The sequence below is a fragment of the Eufriesea mexicana genome, unplaced genomic scaffold (genome assembly GCF_001483705.2).
Source record: "Eufriesea mexicana isolate 0111107269 unplaced genomic scaffold, ASM148370v2 scaffold76, whole genome shotgun sequence".
NCBI lineage: Eukaryota > Metazoa > Arthropoda > Insecta > Hymenoptera > Apidae > Eufriesea > Eufriesea mexicana.
In genome coordinates this window covers 317,169-336,683 of record NW_016908289.1, presented here as the reverse complement: position 1 = coordinate 336,683, position 19,515 = coordinate 317,169, and the positions used below count along the sequence as shown (strand labels likewise).

The 19,515-nt window shown below is 36.2% G+C and overlaps 1 protein-coding gene across 2 annotated transcripts in view; it reads right to left on the bottom strand.

Annotated features, from left to right (window-relative positions):
• Gycbeta100B (guanylate cyclase soluble subunit beta-1-like) overlaps window positions 1–19,515 on the bottom strand; it is a 44,931-nt gene that overhangs the window by 10,423 nt on the left and 14,993 nt on the right. For both annotated transcript variants that reach the window (XM_017910669.1, XM_017910670.1), the window contains 6 exons: window positions 16,826–16,954; window positions 16,533–16,615; window positions 11,173–11,343; window positions 7,791–8,028; window positions 4,782–4,922; window positions 3,349–3,506 (listed from right to left, as the gene is read on the bottom strand). In XM_017910669.1, coding sequence (XP_017766158.1) covers window positions 3,349–3,506; window positions 4,782–4,922; window positions 7,791–8,028; window positions 11,173–11,343; window positions 16,533–16,615; window positions 16,826–16,954 — 920 coding nt within the window. The remainder of the gene's footprint in view (window positions 1–3,348; window positions 3,507–4,781; window positions 4,923–7,790; window positions 8,029–11,172; window positions 11,344–16,532; window positions 16,616–16,825; window positions 16,955–19,515) is intronic.

Genomic DNA, 19,515 nt, shown 5'->3' with positions numbered 1-19,515 from the left:
AGCAGCTTGCAAAAACTACTTCGAAGGATTCATTGCTAAAATATACAAAGGTCTTCCCCCAAAAAGCCATTCAATGTATGGCAAAATGTCTCCAAAGGAATTTTACCTTGCTTAATAGAAACTACTGATTCCGTAATATATATTTAATTCTTAATCCCCAAGAATAATTAATAAAATAATTTAGTAATAAGAAATCGTAAAAGACAGATTCTTCGAAATTAAAGGCAGCTTAAATCTATGTTATGAAATCTTTGAACAGATCTTCTATCTAGTAAAGGATTCTTACATTGCTATTTTCGTATTTCTTTATATTGTCATTCATAAAGTATCTATATATAACTCACACACACATTTAGTCATTGAAATATAGCAAAACATATTTACTAACAAAAGCAGCGAAGAAAATAGTCAAACTCGATAAGCAAAACTACGACGAAACATTCGTCGATTCTATCTGAAAGCATCGAGGCAAGTTCAACGTCGATCAGGGCAAAGTAACGTCACTTGAATGCAACAGTCTATGAACGAGTCTCGGTAGCTTCAGGGAAAGTTGGGTTCAATAGGTTCAGTGTAATTATACATTGTAATATCCCGAGGTTAATGAATCCTGGGAATCAGAGAAACTCTACTCAAATCACGAACTTTAGAACATCACCGATTCTCGCACAACTTGCTTTGATCTAACCTACAAAGCGCGACACGAAGCAGGAATAAACCATTTACGAATTTCAAACTTAATGGAAGCTGTATGCACAGCTGCGGTGCACACACCGTTGTACATGAAAGTTGTCTTGCGGCGGATTACATTTTTCATAAGGCTCTTAGCCGCCAGTTATCGCCACTGTCGCCGGAGTTTACGGTCATCATTAAATATGGCTGCGGAGTCGGGCAAAACGCGTTAACCAGTGTAGAGTGAAACGCTTTCGCATGTCGTAGGTTAGGAATAAGCGACGAGTCGGTGAGTTTTATTGGATGAACAAGAAGATTGGTACCGAATGATTTATACGATTTGTTGTTCTCATGAATTCGAGATATCAGGTGAGCACGGTTAATAGTCTCGACGTATAGCAGTGATATTGAAATTTAAAATACCCAGGAGACTGTCTTGACAGACTTGTAACCGCTTCAACTGGCGTTTTGCATTAAATTTTATCCCCGTGCGTCGAATGAATTTCCCATGGGTATGATAGCTCACGAGCCCTCCTAGATTTTCCTCAGCCCGCTCGTGTAATTGAATTACCATCTCCCCTTTAAACAATTCATTGACGCGATAATGTTGCTGGATAGGATCACCGGTTGTTTGTCAGTAACTCCAGTAGGATTTCGAATTGCTTAGAATAATTGAGATACTAATTGACAAGCTTTAATTTCACGAAATTAGAATTAAATCACGAAATAAATGTTTAATATTTAAAAAATTTGGAAATTAAGGGAAATAAAAATGTTTTTTAAGTAAAGTATTAGAAATACTTTGAATTGGACTTACTAAGTTTTGAATGAATTTTTAAATTTTGATTATTAAGGACCCCCGTTTTGGAATGTTCGATGATGGATATCATACTTTACTTCGCAGATTCAAGAGTACCAATGTATAGAAATGACAGGAAACTAAAGACGTCATTAGAATTTCGTAGAAGAAAGGTTGACAAATTGAGATGTCAAAAGCATTTTAGGGTCAAGTTCATTTCCATATACACGAGCGATGCAAGAAATAACCATGAAACGTCGAACCTCTTTATTTACGCATTTCTTCTCGTGAATCCAATGGCCAGTTTGACCTTTTTAATGTACTGCGTATTCAATATTTCCTTATTTCTTTCATGCATTTATTTGCGAATTGAGAAGAAACAGTATATATATTCAGAATAGTTATTCTTTTTACGTATATGAGTAATTTATTTGTACTCCATTTATTTGTTTTCGATGAAATAATAATTTCTTGCGTGTACGTCCATTTTAAGAATTAATTTTTAACTGCCATTAAAGCATGTAAATATTTCCATTGATTTTAGTGTTGTAATATTTAAAACACAATTTGAATCATTTTCAAAAGACTAGAAAAGGTTTCCACGATTATTTTTTCTTTAAGTTATTCAAGATCCTGATACAATCGTACGAAAGAATATGTTCTTTACTATTTTATTTTATGTTACCGATTAATGTTTAAATTGTCGCCATATTGTGACTTCACATAAGAGAGGTACCTAATACTGAGCGATATATAGGTGGTACGAAAACTTCCTGCTTATGATAATAAATGCACAAAGCGACATCTCATGACGGCAACACGTTGTTAATTAGAGCTGTATTGTTGCTATTCCAGAAATAATTCACATAGCACTACAATTCGTCGTTGCTCGTTTCAGACAATGCATCACAGCCGAGGGACATCGCTTTGAACGTTCATTAACATAAATGCTAAGTTTACATACCATCTCGACGTTACTTTGGAATTTGTTCTTACTGCATAGCATGCACCTGAACATCTAATGCAAGACACAGTTACAAAAATTATATATATCTGTGTGTAAGACAAAGTGTAAAGACAAGTAAGACAAAGTTAAAAAATTTGTAAGTACCAAAATTTTTGTGAAACAAGTTAATAAACATTTATGCTGCTATTATTACGCCTTTTGCAAGGACCTAACTGTACTACTAAGTTAAACATAATTTGTTACAATTTTGTTGACATAACTAACTAATTAAGTGGCAAATTTACTGTTTAGCCTAATTTGTTTCCACTTTATCCTAGAAAAAGCAAGATTGTACTACAGAAGTACTACAAATTTTTTCAAACAACGTTTCAGATATTCTTTCGTTTTCTCAGAAATTACTAGATTTTAAATCAAAACTTTTTGCATAATATTAACCGAAATCAATTCACGATATTAACAAATTGACAAGTTACAACTAACGAGTTCTAAATTTCACATATGAAATCAACCTAATTATAGAATTCTACTCGTTTCTGGATGTCAATTAATTTCCAAACCACTTAAATCATGAACACCTTAATTACCTACAACCCGTGAAACAAAATTTCAACCTAATGCAAACATAACCTAAATTAATCAAAACTTTCAGTTACCTAAGGGAATTTACCACTGCGAAATCTCATGATGAGTCGCAAATCACTAGTAATATCTCGTAATTCCGCCAGAGAGCACTAGTCACACATATATCATATATGGCGTACAATTGACGCATAGCAAAACTAACTTCTCATAACCTTCGTGAGATACTCACATCTAGTATCAAACTTACTAAATTCTTTCGACACCAGTATATATGTACATCAAAAATAACCCCTAATTGCCATAAAACCGTGATTTAACGATAGCTTCATACCTGTATGCATCCTCGGAGACATTTATCTTTCCCGGTTCCCCAGTGGTTTCTGTGCGGCTGGTAAGATTCACAGTGTTTCCAAACAGGCAGTAACGAGGCATACGGTGTCCAATTACCCCTGTCACGACCTCACCGCTATGGATCCCGATGGTGATTTTCTGCGAAACAGTTCGCACGTTTGTCAAACGTTTAGCGTTCGCCCGAGTGACAATGAGGATTCGCATCACGTCGCCTGCGTTAACGTTAGTCGGCGGAAGCTTTCGCGCGATAACAGGAAGAGCCCCGTTCAGGAAGGAGAACAACGGTCTTTCTACGGATAATCGAATGCAAGAGATCTTCCAGTCGCCTATCTCCGTGCCGTGCTTCTCGGGACGCGATTGAAAAGCCAAGTCGCGCAACGTTTAACTCGTTTCGATGCATTTTCCGTTGCTTAAACGCCGCTCTAACGGAAATAAATGCATTAGCGCGGTATTCGCTGAAGCTAAGTGAATTCTAGCTGATAGGTTGGACGTGATTCTACGGAGAGGCATGGCGCGGAATTTGAATTCGGCGAAAACGAAAGGGGTGACTTTAAAGGGATTAGAGACGCCGAAATCGTTATAATTATCACGAAAACATACGAAATTCTATTTACAATTTCTTGAATTTGGAATTAAAGGATATATTCCGTTATGCTAAAGTATAATTTATAGAGAGTATTATATTAAATCCTACGAGACATATTTTTATTCTAAATTAATTTATAACTCCCGTAAAAAATATATCGCACTATACAAATAGGAGTGCAATTAATGTGGGCCACTATATTTCGGTTTTAAATTAACGAGTAACGACTATAAAAAGTATATTACATCAAGCTACATAGATGAACATACAATTTAAAACAAAGATATTGGATTCTATATTAATCATTATAACATATAAAAGTGTTTTAAATAATATTGAACTCACTGATTTCATTTAATCTATCAACATATTTTTCCGTACAAGAATGAACACAAAATACAATATTTATAGCAATATCAGAATTCTGGAAATGTGAGAGGAGTAGGATAAGTAGTTAACTTCCACAATATTCCACAATTTTCCTAACTAATGAATTTGAAGCACGACCAACAACCATAACTACATTTTCCCAATAGTATCACCGCAATTATACAGCGTGCAAGAAAAAAAAGAGTAAAAAGAAAAACGACAAAGAAAAGGTAGGAATTCTATCTAGCAATTTCGAGCGACTCATCGTGAAAGAAAGAATAATTCATCACGCATTCGAGCCGGAAACTGTATCGGTGATATCGGGGACGATAGAAGTCTTAACAGAGCTCATGACAAACATCCCTCTTGGGATGCAGATGGTACAATTCGAGCGGATCCTCCGCGGAAGCGTAAAGTCCGAGGCCACGAAACGGTACATAAAAAATATGGGGGCTTACCACAGGCTCGCCATCGATCTGCACCTCGTCCGCAGCCAGATCCATCATATCCAATGCTAGGCGGGCGATGCACCGTGCATGGCAACGACATGGTTCCGGTAATCCGCTCACGGCCATGTATTTGTCACCAACAGTTTCGACCTAGTCCGACCAAAGTGGATCAGTGCTAACAAGCCTTCTCGTAAATTCAAATATATCCGTTGTCGGATGTATAATGGTTATATGTTGGATCCCGGTTTTAGCTTTCCAACGATGTTCTCGTGCAAGTTCGATCGATGTAACGTATTTTACCGGAATATGAAGGCAGGATAATTCGTATCGGTGTGTGTTTCGATGGATCTGGGGATGTTTACTGGTGAGTAGAAGATAGGTTGAAATTATGGCTTTTGTTGGTGCACAGGGTGGGGTGAGAAGGATTTGATACTTGCGCACTAGTGTCCTTCGGATCAATGGCTCGGTTGATTGACAGATGGAAGCAGTGTTTGTCAACTGAACCAGTATAGGTATGAATCTTTCATTCCAGATAAATATGAGAATTTCTTAAAACTTCTGGTATAATACATGTAGGATTCAATTTTGGATAGACTGACTCAGGACAGAATTGTGGGCTTCTTAATAGAATAAAATAAGCTTATAAATAAAATTACGGCTATGAAACAGGAGAGATTCGTCATGGACACAAATTCTGATCTTTCTTTGACCGATTTAGATTCTTACATACTGGCTTACACACTCTGACTAACACACTGACTCGCCCGTGCCAGTGCATCCCTATTTAAACCATACATTCTGTCCTTTTCTCATATTCAGGTTTTCCTTCCCAATCATGCCTCTTTCCCCGCAATCTCGGTGGACCAGGTACTTCAAACAAATGCCGCTCTCATAAACTAACTCCCAATCGTCTATCGCACTCGGCTCTGCCATACTTATCATATTCGATCCTCTTGCGTGCGGCCACCTTTGTTCTAAGTTCAAACACTCCCGACACCCTTTTAAGTCTATACTCATTCCAATTCTGCATACATTCGAATTTGATATAGTAGACGTTGTTGATAACAGGCGTTTCTAAGTGTTTAAAAGAAATGTGAGGAAGATTTAATTTCTTTACTACAGTATTATCAGGTTTGCACACTATAGCAATTTTTTCTTTGTTTTAATAAATTGAGAAGAAGAGACGATAGACAAAATAAATTAAATGGGTTAAGGAGTAAAGAAGTTTTGTAATTATTTAAAATGAATATAAACAGAATTTAATATTTTTTTATAGCGTCATTAAGTTTAGAGGTATATTTGCAGAAGAAATTTGTCAACATTTGTGAATATTGAAGTACTTTGTGTAATTATAACAGTTATGGTGTAATACCCACGAATAGAAATGAAAATGATTTTATATAACAGAGAACTAATGGTTACTTCGTGTTTGAGGACCAGTGGAACGTATAAGCAGTGAAAGGATTAAAGGGATTTAACTGTTATGGTTGATGATTGCAGTTCTAACTGCACTGTGATTTCTAGATGGCCAAGTATGGATATCGTAACATCGGGAATTATTTTAAATCCTCGATATTCCTTTAATTCCGTTTTAATATATATTCCTTTGACAAATAATTATATTTTATGCGAGTCATTTTAAATTTATTACACTATTGATAACAATTATTAGTACCCAGTTTGCAAACCGAGTTAAGAAACTCCGATAAGGTATAATTTATTTTCCCATAAACGGAGGAAATCTCGTTTATCGAGGATTAACAATAAATTTACTTTGCGAATTATAATAACTTCCTCACTCGTTACATTCGTCTATATTATTCAAAAATATGTTTAAATTATGCACGAGTGTGGAATTATATTTCCACGATAGCAAACAATGGCGGAAAAACGAATAAAATTAATTGCTTCAATTCAATTTACGATGAAAAGGAGTTAAAGAAAGAAAAATGTGAAACTTATTTGAAAAATGAATTCAAATAAGAAAACTCATATCCAGAGTTTATTATATTCACAAAGCGCCATCTACGAATCACAATACGCCTCTTTCAAGTTGCAGAACCGAACAGGCGAGTCCTACATCTAAAAGGGAACTCCTAAGGGGCAGAAAAGTTTCTCCTTCTACCCAGCATTATTATTTAAAATAGCCAGTATCTCTAACAACGGCTGTCGTTCGTATTTCCTACGGTATACCTCGCAACCGTCCATTAATGCATTTTAAACGGCACGCGTTACGAGGAAACTTTCTTTCCAACGCGAGAGTGCCTTTCAAAAATATATACTGCTACGACTCAGCCGCCATGATGGTTTTAGGTTACGTCGTGCAAAACGTGGCTTCTATGTTATTACTTCTTGCCACCTTACTTATATACATCTGGATTTGTTTTAAAAGAGGCATAAACATCTCAGAGTCTTAAAATTTTGTTTATAATATATATAGTAAATTGATATACATTTACACAATTTAACATTACTCTAACACTACTTTAACATCTTTTCGTTTCATCTAGGAATTTTATGCCAATTATAAAGCGCAAAACCACCATTTTACATTAATATCAAAGCTATAATTAATAATTAAAATATGAGTATAAAGTTTCAATTATAATGTCAAATATGGTGTTAAAAAAATGCGAAAATTTGAGATATATATTCTGAACATAGAATGTGCAGTAGGTTAAGTATAATATAAATCAATATCAGTGCTACTTTGTAAATTAATATCTCACATTTATTACAAAATTGTTATCATGATAAAACACGCGGATTCAAAGGTCTTTTAAAAATTCGAAAGAAAATCGAGTATTAATTTGAAGCGTTAGTTTTGAAGTTTGGAGATCTACCCAAGACCACCAAAATCTCACACAGACGTACCCAAAAAGCTGTATGTTAGTCCCACCATTTTTCTACCCAATTTTCTATCTATTCTACCCAATTATCCATAAAACCAGAATTATCTGGGATACCGAGTTCAGCTTATCATCGTCATTACAGATTGCAGAGGAAATAAACGCTCACCTTGTACACGTTCGGGTTCTTCTTCGGATCGGTGAGCACGTCGAACGCAGTGTACAGCTGATTGAGCATGTTGACGATTTTCATCGCGCCACTGGAGTCCGTGTGAGCGGCGCAGTAGGCCCCAAAACCGACGATCCCGGAGAACAACAGGGTCACGCAGTCGTATTTCTTTGCCGGAACCGGCCTCGAATGCCTGAGCTCGTTGGCCACGGAAATAGGCAGCACGGAGTACAACAACCTATGGAACACCGGCAAATTTTAATGCAGCTCCCTTCAATCGCAGCCCACCGTGCAACGAATCGCTAATTTCGTTGGCTTCCTTGATACTGAACCCACCACGGCGGGTCACTGTTCTGGTCAAATGATCAGTCGTGGTTGACAAAGCAGGTTGCATATAAGTCCCAGGAAAGGTAAGACAAGAAGAGGATGTGATATATAAAACGAAAGTTATGAGCAAAAGAAATCAATTCTCTTTATTTAACTTCATTAATTCTACCTTCTAACCTATTATTTCAATGATAAATGTCTGCTCTTTGTTTCGTAGAGTTCTCCAATTTAGCAAATGATCGACTTATATAGGATGGAGCACGTAACGTGAACAGCTCGTATATCAACAATTATTTAATTATTGGAAAAACAATAAAGACTCACTTTAAGCTACTAGAAGTTACTAGAAACGAACAGGATCGACGTGGCCCACCCTGTATAGGGTGAAGCACTGACTAAAGTCACGTGACAGAGTTTTTAATCAAAAGTTACAAACTGGTCAGTTAGGTTGAGGTGGGTTTAACGTCAAGCTCCAAAGGTATCTTCAACTAGGACCGCTTTGATCCTCGAGTACTGACGCAGTGTCGGATTCTTTGTTAGGCATTCCTCGCTTAATCGACGTCTCTTTATTATACATTGTTACATCTGTTTCGATACAACAATTAATCTTCCACAAATGCAACAGTAATACCTTTTAATCTGTAATGATCTAATCAGTGTCCTTATGGTTGTCTAGAAACTGAGTGTCAGTAGTTAGAGGAAATTGGGCTGCGCAGTTTCCTGCCTTCCTACAAATTGGCCTGCAGAATTTTACGTGAAAATTGTAGGAATGGTAGAGTCTATTCAGAGTGGACGAGGAGTGTTTGGGTCTAAGAGATAGAGGAACGGATGAAGGATGTTTAGTTTGGAATATTAGAAGCGTGAGAGGAGTGTGGCTGAAGCGTGAACGGGGGATGCAAGATTATCCAAGGATTTTGGTGGATGTGCCCGAATGTCTGCTATGAATGGCTGCACGGAATGAAAGAGACAGAGATAGGGGAAGAGAGAATGCTCATGGAAAGATACATGGACGGGGAAATGCATAGATTCATGGGCTGGTGCAGCCGAGAGAATTTCTGAATAGAGGAAGGCTCGAGAGCTCGAAGTGTACAGTTGAAGTGTAGTTTATAGTTTTATTATAGTTGTCGTTTTGTTTGTATGTTATTCTGCATTTTATCGCACATTGTTCTGGTGAAACATTATTGAGAGTCGAGGGTACTCATGGTGCCTGTAACCCAATGTTTCTATGACGAATTTGACTTTCTAGTGGGACTTGAATACTTATGGCAGTTATGATATCGATTCTATTTTTTCAAGTAGTTTCGTATATATGAAGGTAGGGAACCATCTTGAAACTGATATAAAACCGGTACAAAATCGATACAAGAATATTTGACCAATATAGAACTTACATTGCACCTATGTTGCACCGATCTAGAATCAGATCGACGTAGAATCGATTTTTCAAAATTTATGGAAAATACCAGTCCAAAGAAAAATTCTACTAATATGCAAATAATCTTGGTGTCCACTATGGGTAACTATTGTAGTAACCTTCTTCGTTATAATAGTTATAACGTCGCGGCAGTTTTCCACTATTTCTTTTTGTTCTTTGGAATGGAACACCATATTAAAATTGCAACCAATTACCTACGTATTTAAAAATTTTTTACTTCCGATTTAGATCTTTCATTTTCAATTTTTAGTCCAAATTTGCTACGTATTATTCAGTGCTTCAGTATTGATCGTTATGACGATGTCTCTAATAAATTTAAATTACATTTGAGATTATGAATTCCAGATAAAGTTAAATGTGGCGGATATACATACGTCACTAGAGATATTACAAATACCAATAAACTCGTCATTATCGGTTAATACGTTGGATAGTCATTCGCTACTATAATATTTACCGTAATCAATACCCGAATATTTCTGTAATAGACCAGAGTAGCTGAACTATTTGCGATATTTCGCCGATATTTCATATATCAATATTGTGGATTTTAATTGGTCGAATTAACGATCGACATAGTTTATATCCAGACATGTAATTGATTACTTTGGGTATCGAATCAAACGATTATTCCACATGAATTAATCAAATGCCAACAATAACTCAAATTCTCATTGAAAAATAAAAGTCACCTTTACATGACAATTTAAAAATTTTTTATCCCATTCCACAGCAGACATAGCCACTCTGCTTACGAAAAATTCTTTTGTGCTACACGACTTAATTAATTCCTGCAATACGTCACAAGGCAGCAAGTGAAAAAATGCATTTGCAATTCGTATTAATTCTCCTCGTTGCGTATGTTTATCGTATGTCAACGTCGAAAAAAAAGAACAAAAGAAAAGTGAATAATACAGAAACTGAAAGAATTTAAGGAAATAATAATGTACTTCTTAGACTCAGAAAAACGATATTTCAATCGTCTGAGCCTAAAGACACCAAGAAACGAAACCCTAATTCAACGAAAAGATTACAGATGATTTTCCTCTTTATATTTTCTATATGAAATTGGAATATAATAAATTTTCCTCAAGTCGAAGAATTACAAATCTTCTTCCCTTTATTTTCTCAGTCAAAACATTTAATTTCCTCGTTAACACGAGTTCTTATCAACACAGTTAAACACGTTTCATCAAACCGATAAACTTCCATCTTCATCCTCACCTTCTGCTGCCGCGAATTTAATCACACCTCCATTTAATTACCAAATACCTTAGAATAGATTTGATTTCGTGGTGTACTTCTTGAAAGATAAAGCCGACCTCAGATGAAGACATCGTCACATCTCGCTCACGTCTTGAACGTCCTCGAGCTTCAAAATTGACAGAGCTACGAAAACTACTGCTGCAACGATCTTTCGATAATGATGAAGAGAGAGGAAAAAGAAGGGAAAAAGAGAAGTGTACGATCCAATTTCCGGTTGGAAAGAGTATCCTGTCAAGAAAGAAACTGTGGCTACGGTGGAGAAGTCGATTCCGGCAGAATTGCGTCAGGATAAATGGCAAACGAGGCCAATGGGGATTTCCTTAATCAGAAAATTACGCGGACGGAAATCCTTACCTGTCGGTTTTCTGCTTCTCGCCGTCGAGCTCGCGATACGTCTGCTGCAATTTATCGGTAAGCAATTCCAAGTTCCTCGTTAATTTGTAATCAGCCTCGAATTGCTCCGACATCAGTACGAGATCTCTGGTGGCGTCGTGAAGGGGGATGTCTCTCAGGTACAGGCCCCGCCTGACAATTAGAAACGTGCTGAAGTAAAAAGTGGAACTACCGGTCCCATTAAACCCGTCGATTTGTAAATAAAAGCGAGTATCAAGGTAAGTAGGAATGGTTACAACGTTTGTCGGTACGAACGTAATTTGATTAGCGTACGCTATCTAAGTTAATGAGGCAGGAATGATGATTATTTAGTGATGCTGTGAGTTCGTGTATCGGTGTGACGGTGACTGGAAGTTTCACTTACAAGGTGAGCCGATAAGAATAACCATTGGAGGCATAGTAAATATGAAATTTAAGATTTTAAACATTAAATAATTTTAAAAATTTACTATTATAAAAGATAAGAAATGAGATAAACGGACCTCAATGTCACTTAAAAAGAAAATATAGCTGGTGTCGACAAAAATATTGCTCCTTAAATGAGCAAAAAGTCACACAAAACAAATTTGAAGTTTAAGTAAAAAATTTTTTAATTTAGTTAAAATTTCAAATCTGATGCTTCAAATATGGTTTATATGATTTCTTGCATTTCTTAGAAGTTATATTTTTATGAATAATAAGATGACCTTAAGTTTGTTAAAGGACTTCGTCTCTTATTACATATTATCTTGTCGAAATTACTATTTAGGAATTTTCTTTCATTTTACTGTTCGAGATTAATGGAATGTCACTCTCCATGTATTTGGTGCACGAAAGTATGAAAAAAGGAAGGAAAACGTATCGAGTTGTTTAGAAAAGTCAATATTATCTTGATATCTAAAGAAGTATTGGTATCAAATGTTTCGATTAGCCTTTTAACGTATTCGATAGTCTTCGAGTTAATTCAGGTAACGAATTTTTGTCCATAGAGTTATTTAATTATAGGAACAACAATTAATTCATGTCAAAAATTAATTTTGGTAAGATAGGATTGAATTTGACAGATGTAAATCTGACACAAGGTAGAAATAATTATTTATTAAAGTTGCAGTGATACAATTGAGAAGATAATAGATTTCAAACCTGTTATTAAAGTCAATTCTCAGTTGAAAAGTTGTGCAATTATGAAAACGAAAATTAATTAAGGCCGAGAACTAATTTCAGTTAGATTGATTTTGGTTTTAACAGGTATATATGACCCAATATATTTTTACCAAATTGCAGCACATAAAAGAAAAAAAAGTTTTGAATAATTGAATTATTATGTTCTAAATATAGATGCAATGCGAATGACGTTTTCCCAATTAAAATATTAATTGCAAAGGAGAAAGGAATCGTTTACTCTAATTGGTAAACAGCGGTTCAAATTAAACTGTTTAATGTTTAAATATTATGGAAAGTCATAGACGATAATTATCTACAACACTCGACTATTTCGATTAATTAAGGGACTTAGACGGGAACTAATTATAATCTAATTGTAACTGAATAAATAGAATAATTTTGTCTGCAATGAAAATAACCTTACTTGAATCATCTTCACAGGATGGTAAATGTTAATTAAAAAATATAAAATGCAGAAACAAACTCTAACTATTGTAAAATAAAACTCAATTTCGAAGCCAGAATAAGTTACAATTTTCCAAGAGAACGATATCGAAATGTATTCCAAATATACTGTGAGATCAATTTTACATCATCGAGGTCAGCAAGGGATCTCAATTTTCTCGAACTTCCACGGTATCCAAAAACAAAATAAAATCCACACCTAAAATCAATTGAATGGTTATTAAAAAATATATATATCGTTTCATCGTGATAACCGAGGTTTACGACTTCGTTCCGTGGCAAACCGTGTTCTCGATTCCGTCGCAATCTATCCCTGACACTCGTAATGGCTCTCCTTTCAGATTCAGCATTCGATCATCTCCGATGTATAATTCATCCATCGTCTGTCTACGGTATAAAGACCACAAGGTGCAAGTATCGTACCGGCGAGGTTCGTTAAAACCTGAACCTCATTGTGCACCCCTGCTACAATCGAAGAATCTCGTTTGGGTTTCTGTTTTGTCGAACAAAATTTATTCCGCGAGTCATAATTTCTCCCATACCAACGGCCACGGTAATCCATCCAGCGGGCGTAATTCTTGCTTAATTTAATGCTCCAGAAGCGATCGCGTCTCAACTTGCAGTTACAAAAGGAAGTTAGCGACGGTAAACAGCCGGAGTAATAGGGAACAACTCGATTAAGTTTTAAATTTATCTACTGGCTGCCTTGACGCTTCTGCTCAGCTGAAATCTCTCAGTCGAGAGCAACTACGCCGGGAACTATCTGGACGTTTATCGTCGGCCATGAGAACAGCAGCGCGCGCGTTTCGTGCGGGGTCCACCAAGATGGCGGCCGGCGCGACCGAATATTCGCCGCTAGACGTTCGATTCCGCAGAAAACTCGGTCAAATAAATGGATCCGAGAAGATCGAGGTCAGAATGCATGAGAGAACAATGGCAGATGCCGTGTTTCGTGCATTCTGGCGGCCGCTGGAGCGTAAAATGGAGGAAATGGGAAGCACAGAGCGACGGAAAGGGAGACACGAGGGATAGAGGAGACGGAGGGAGATAGAAAATGAGAGGAATAACAAGGGTGCAGATTATTCGAACGAGGGCAATTCGGTGGCGGCGTGACAGGAATTTATGTCCCTGCTGGAACACTGGCAGACGCTGAAAAGACTGTAATTATGCGAACCATCGCTTCGATATCTGTCGAGTGGCCGGTATACCCGTTACTTCATCGGGGACAAATATTTTCTATGTTGAGACAGAGAGGAGTACGGTACGATTAGTTAATATGGAGAGTCTAATAGTTGGTTATCGAACACGTTGCGTTCATTTACGTTAACGACCCACATACCGACGTCGCTTCTTCGATGACTGCAAGATCCGATAGGTTGCGTTTTATATATGGATTTCTCGGTACTTGAAAGGAGATACTACCATTGTTCTTATTCTTACAGGGTATACGAGTGCAGCCGTGTACTCGTATTTCTCGACGAGTGGGTTGCGATAGAAACGACGAGTCATTCTTGAGGTTCGATCCTGTATCTACTGCCAACGGTGTACATGGTTCTTTCATGACGTTAAGGTATTTTTGGGTTATACCAGATATGCTAAAGCTTGGCTGTAAATAAATGAAAATAAACAAGAGTATGTATTTTGTGAAATTAAATATTCCCTTACGTAAACAAATTTTTCGACTTTATATTCAGGAGAACATTTTTCCTTGTATTTAAAAGGATATTTTAAAATTTTAAATAATAGCAAAAATGTACGCTTGTAAATATATATAGGATACAAGATTATATAATATAATAGAACTTGCAACGCTTTATACTTTGTACTCGAATATTATTTTCGTGCTAAACTCGGTTCATCGCGAGCTTTCTCTGCGAGCTTTCTCCGCGAGCTATGAATTTTGAAAGAAAATTATTTCATTCTGCTATTCTTGCTTTGTACCTATATCACTGGATATGAAGGTTTATTCGTTTTTATCTGTAAGTATAAGAAAGAATGAAAAACTGAAATATATGAGGATTAGTGAAGCTCGAAGGGGACGTTAGGGTATCAAGAACACTGAGTGGGTGAGGGTGAAGATATTTCAAGGTTCTTTACACTTTTTCTCTTTGTAACGGGATAGAAGAATTTCGTTCGTTTAGTTGAAAATAAGAGAATAAAGTTCGATTACTTTTTAATATAAATACTCTAATGTATCAGTTAAAATGCCATTAAAATCCAATTATTTGCTTCTACATTCGACCCATTATCCAATTAAATTTTGATGAAAACAATTATACATCAGTCTGATGAAATGCATTTACAAAATGTTTATTGTTACGAATTTACAATAAACTCCATTTAATTTCTCTCGAATAGAATTTTTAATGAATACTGGGTAATAATGGAACATTTGAAATTTATCACGATTGTAATACTGATACGTGTAATAACGTATTGCTTATTTATGATATTAATATTTATGTTTCCAATTTAATGTAATTTCAGCATTTCGTTCCCAATTAGTGAAATAAAACATCATAAACAGTAATTACCTTTATTAATAATTATCAAAGGTAATTACCCTCAATTATCGAAAGTTACTGATAGCTTGATAAAAGAATTTTTTAAATTTCTACTTAGTTAATGCATCTTAATTAATGTTCCAAAATTACATTTAAAAATTTCAAATTAGCAACATATTGCACTGGTTAATATTCGATTGATTTGTGCCCATTCAATTTTTCAAATTATTTTTGAAAGTGAAGACACTTATACTTTCAAGGCTGATTGACTCTACGAGCCATAGCCTTTGAACTAATCATAGATTCGTCCGTGAATAACGCACAATGTTCTCAACACTACACATTTCGTGGCCATTGGTCCCACTGCTAGTCACACGACGCACATGGACGACGCGTCTGCATTGGAGGTTAGGAGACATTCGTCGCGAAACGCAACGAATGCGTTCGTTATCGATCACGGACTCGCGGCCGCGTTGTTTGGCTTAATTGAAATTCAATTTAGGAACTATTCGATAATTGCGACGCGGCACGGCTCAACGTAGCTCTGCGAATAGCGATATCAATCTACGCAATATGATTACCGCAGCGCTCGAGACAGCGAATTTTCAAATTACCGGCTGTTTAATGGAATCGTGGAATGCGAACGATCGTGCCTCTTCGATTTCTAATAAATCGAGGTCGCCCTAACGCGACTGGGAGAAACGAGTCTCGTTAATCGACGCGACTTTGATGCGTTAAACGCGTGAAATCGAGTCCCGCATACTGGTTTCTCGTGCGTTTGAGGTTAGGGTTCGATTGAATTTAGATTAACCTCTGATCGTTCGACAAGCCGACCTCGTGTAACGCGTCTATTAATTGTGGCTCATATTTTAATTCTCTGTGAACCCTGAAGCGTAATTTGACTTCGAGATGGAGTGATTCGGTTGGAATTGATGTGAGTGGCACGAGATTGTTGTGATTTCGTGCAAACCGTTGAATCATACGTATGTATATTTTCCCATGGCGGACATTTTGGAACGTATCTTGTCATTGTATTCACCGAATCGATTTAAATTCGAATGAATGGATTCTTGAATGTGTACATGTAATCGGAAACTTGCTCTTGCGTCACGTTATGGTATTTTTAATCTTCGCGAAACGTGTTTACTTGTCACACTTTGCATGCTTCATCTGGCACGTTAAACAGCATAACTTCAAGTGAATTCTTACCTGGTTAGGTCATCCAAGTTCATGACGCTGGGATAGCAAAGGAAGGTGACGAGGTCTGACTCGGGTATGTACAACATTTGCCCCTGGAAAAGTAATAGTTTTACAAGTGGTAAGACAAAATGGTTGCTGTTATAGAATTGGTTCCTGTTATCAAAGATATATCTAACTATAATTTGTCATATTGTTCATAAAATGGAATTCAATAAAAGAGAAACATACATACGTGTGCAAAATGCAATTTAACTAATTTAGAATTAATTCGTATAGCGCTGTTATGAAAATTATATACTGACTTTCAAACGCAAATACGAGTACTCTTCCGAAGCATCGACTCGCATCACTCCCTTCTTCGTTCGCAATACGTAAACCGTGTTTATGTGTGACAGTATGTTCTCGAACGTCAGTTCTAAGTGTGGTCTCACCTAGGACAATGAAATTACGAATTTATTTATTAATATCAAAGACCCGTGAAATATTTTTAACTGTATTGTTTATTGACATAACAATTAATGAAACCACCGTTGCGTGTTTTATCGAGAAAAATATTTCAAAGCGTATTTTAAGATTTAGATCAGCGAGCTGTGATTTATTGGCACCAGATGGCGTCTCTGACGTATCACTGCACCCTTTGGCATCAGGAAACGCTGACATACCAGAAACGTAATCCAACAGCAAAGAGTTAATTTTATCTCTCATCAAAAGCAAATGTAACAAATGCGGTAAAAACTATAATAGAAATTTACAAAAATGTCGAAATATTTTTCGAGGAATCGTTTATCCATTTCAAAAGCAACACTGCTTTCGAGAATTGAAAATGAAATTTGTTCTAAATTACATAATCCGATACTTTTTGTACGAAAGATTATTCATCACCGATAGCATAAGCTTGATGAACAGTAGACGCGTTAATTTTCGAGAAGTATGACCGCGTTAATGGCAGCGTGTATGTAAACATGTATCTGGATCAGCGGCTAGGATCCCGTACGCTCTATCATGCATACGAATCTATGCACGTGCAACGGAATCCCGCTTCGATTTCTCAAGGTATCGTCATGGCCGATCAGCGACGATCGGGGACTAGCAATGAACGGATAATTGATCACGGAGGGCGTGGGCGCGAGCGCGGATGCAAATGAAGTTAAACGGTACCGTTGCGACGGCGCGTGTCATGTCTGCTCGGAACGAACCGCATTTGAAAGATATACGATTACTCGTGCATGAATCCACACGAATTATATCGTCGCTGGCCAGCAAGCGGCGCACAATAACGCAATTTCGCGGTCCCCATCGACTAATGCGGTGTTGCCAAATAAAACGCGGCGTTCGCAGCCAAATTCCGATTAAAGTAGTTTATTTCATTATATTCGCTGCTATTGAGTATTTAATACGTAGATAACCTAGAGGAAAATTGAGTAATTATTGTGTGCACAAGATTATTTACAGTTGTACTATGACAATAGAATTTTTTATAGCGTTCAAATTAGGTGTTTTATATGTAGAAGTGACGAAAAGGTGCCATTATTGAGGGGTTAATATTAATAAAATTTTTTGGTATTATTGATAAATTATATAACATTAGTAATAGTAGTACCACTATTATTACTGGATACTTTAATCGTAGTTATATAACGTAAGGAAATATATAATGTCGCTTCTTGAATAAACGGGCGAAAATGACGAAAACTATTTGTTTGGTTATCTGATATATGTTGTCATGCATTCATATATTTTTGATTTAGTATTGAAATTATTTGCCAATTAGATGCAGAATGTGTGAAAGAGTTTGAGAAAATTTGTCGCAGACAAATTGGATGGTGCGCATCGATAAATATGGCCGCCGTGTTGCAGCGTAAACATAGGCACAGTGCTACCTCTCGTTTTGTATTTTTATAGTAACTTTTTAATAAAACGTTTACCGACTTTTTGTTACATCGCATTTTAGTATTATTTTTGCTCGTAGGACAAGCTGGCAAAGTTTCCGTTGAAAAACTCTGGAATATTTCTTATAGCTAAAAATGCGAAGGAAGTTTCCAAAGTTTCTTTGTTACTTCATAATAATTAAAATTTCTTTCTTGTGAAACGGGCCAAATTTTCTTTACATACTTTCCGCGAAAGTCGAAATAATTAAAATATTACTGCGAACGTATTCCACGAAAAACTTTGTACTCTGTTCACGGTGTGTATAAAAGTTTATATTTTGAGTCATTTTTAATTGAAGAATGTTTTCAATGTTCTACCTACGTACACGTGTAGATTCCGTTCGTTTGTTTGCAATCTCGACAGGTCAGTGAAAAATATAATCTGGTGAAAACAATCAATTTCTTAGCCACTAAAAGCAAATTAGGTAAAAGTTGTACAAAAATTATAAATACAATTTTTATGTACCTTTCGACACAAAAGATGGAAGATATATTCGTCATAGTTTATGAACCGATTAAAATTCGTTCAACGTAACTGCTTGGAGTAACAATGAATATTACATTGTGAATTGATTCCGTTATCTGTTATCGTTATAGTACCGCATAGAGTAAATAAAAGAATGTGAGAGGACTTTCCTAGGTGATCTGATAACCTAAGACACGACCCCTTTATTACGTCAGATTTCTTTCAGATATCTTTCAGATTTATTACTACAGATAAAAGAAATGGATATTGATCAAATGCAGAATCAGTAATATCTCTCTTGCTTCGCGAGCTTTTATTTGTAGGAGAGAAGCTGCAATTCTCGAGCGAAGTTCGCGCAAATTTATTTTGCTTGACAGATAAAACTTGAATACTTTATAGGGGATCAGACGCATAAAATATTAGGAGTGAATGCCACTCGAAGAAAGTGACTCATGGTAAAAGTATTTGTTTGTACTTCCACGATTACGGGAAGCAGAACATTTGTAATATTTATTAATATATTATTTTATTATTAATATTAATATTATGTAAAAATTAATAATCGTTCGAGAGAAGAACAAATAAATTCTACACACTA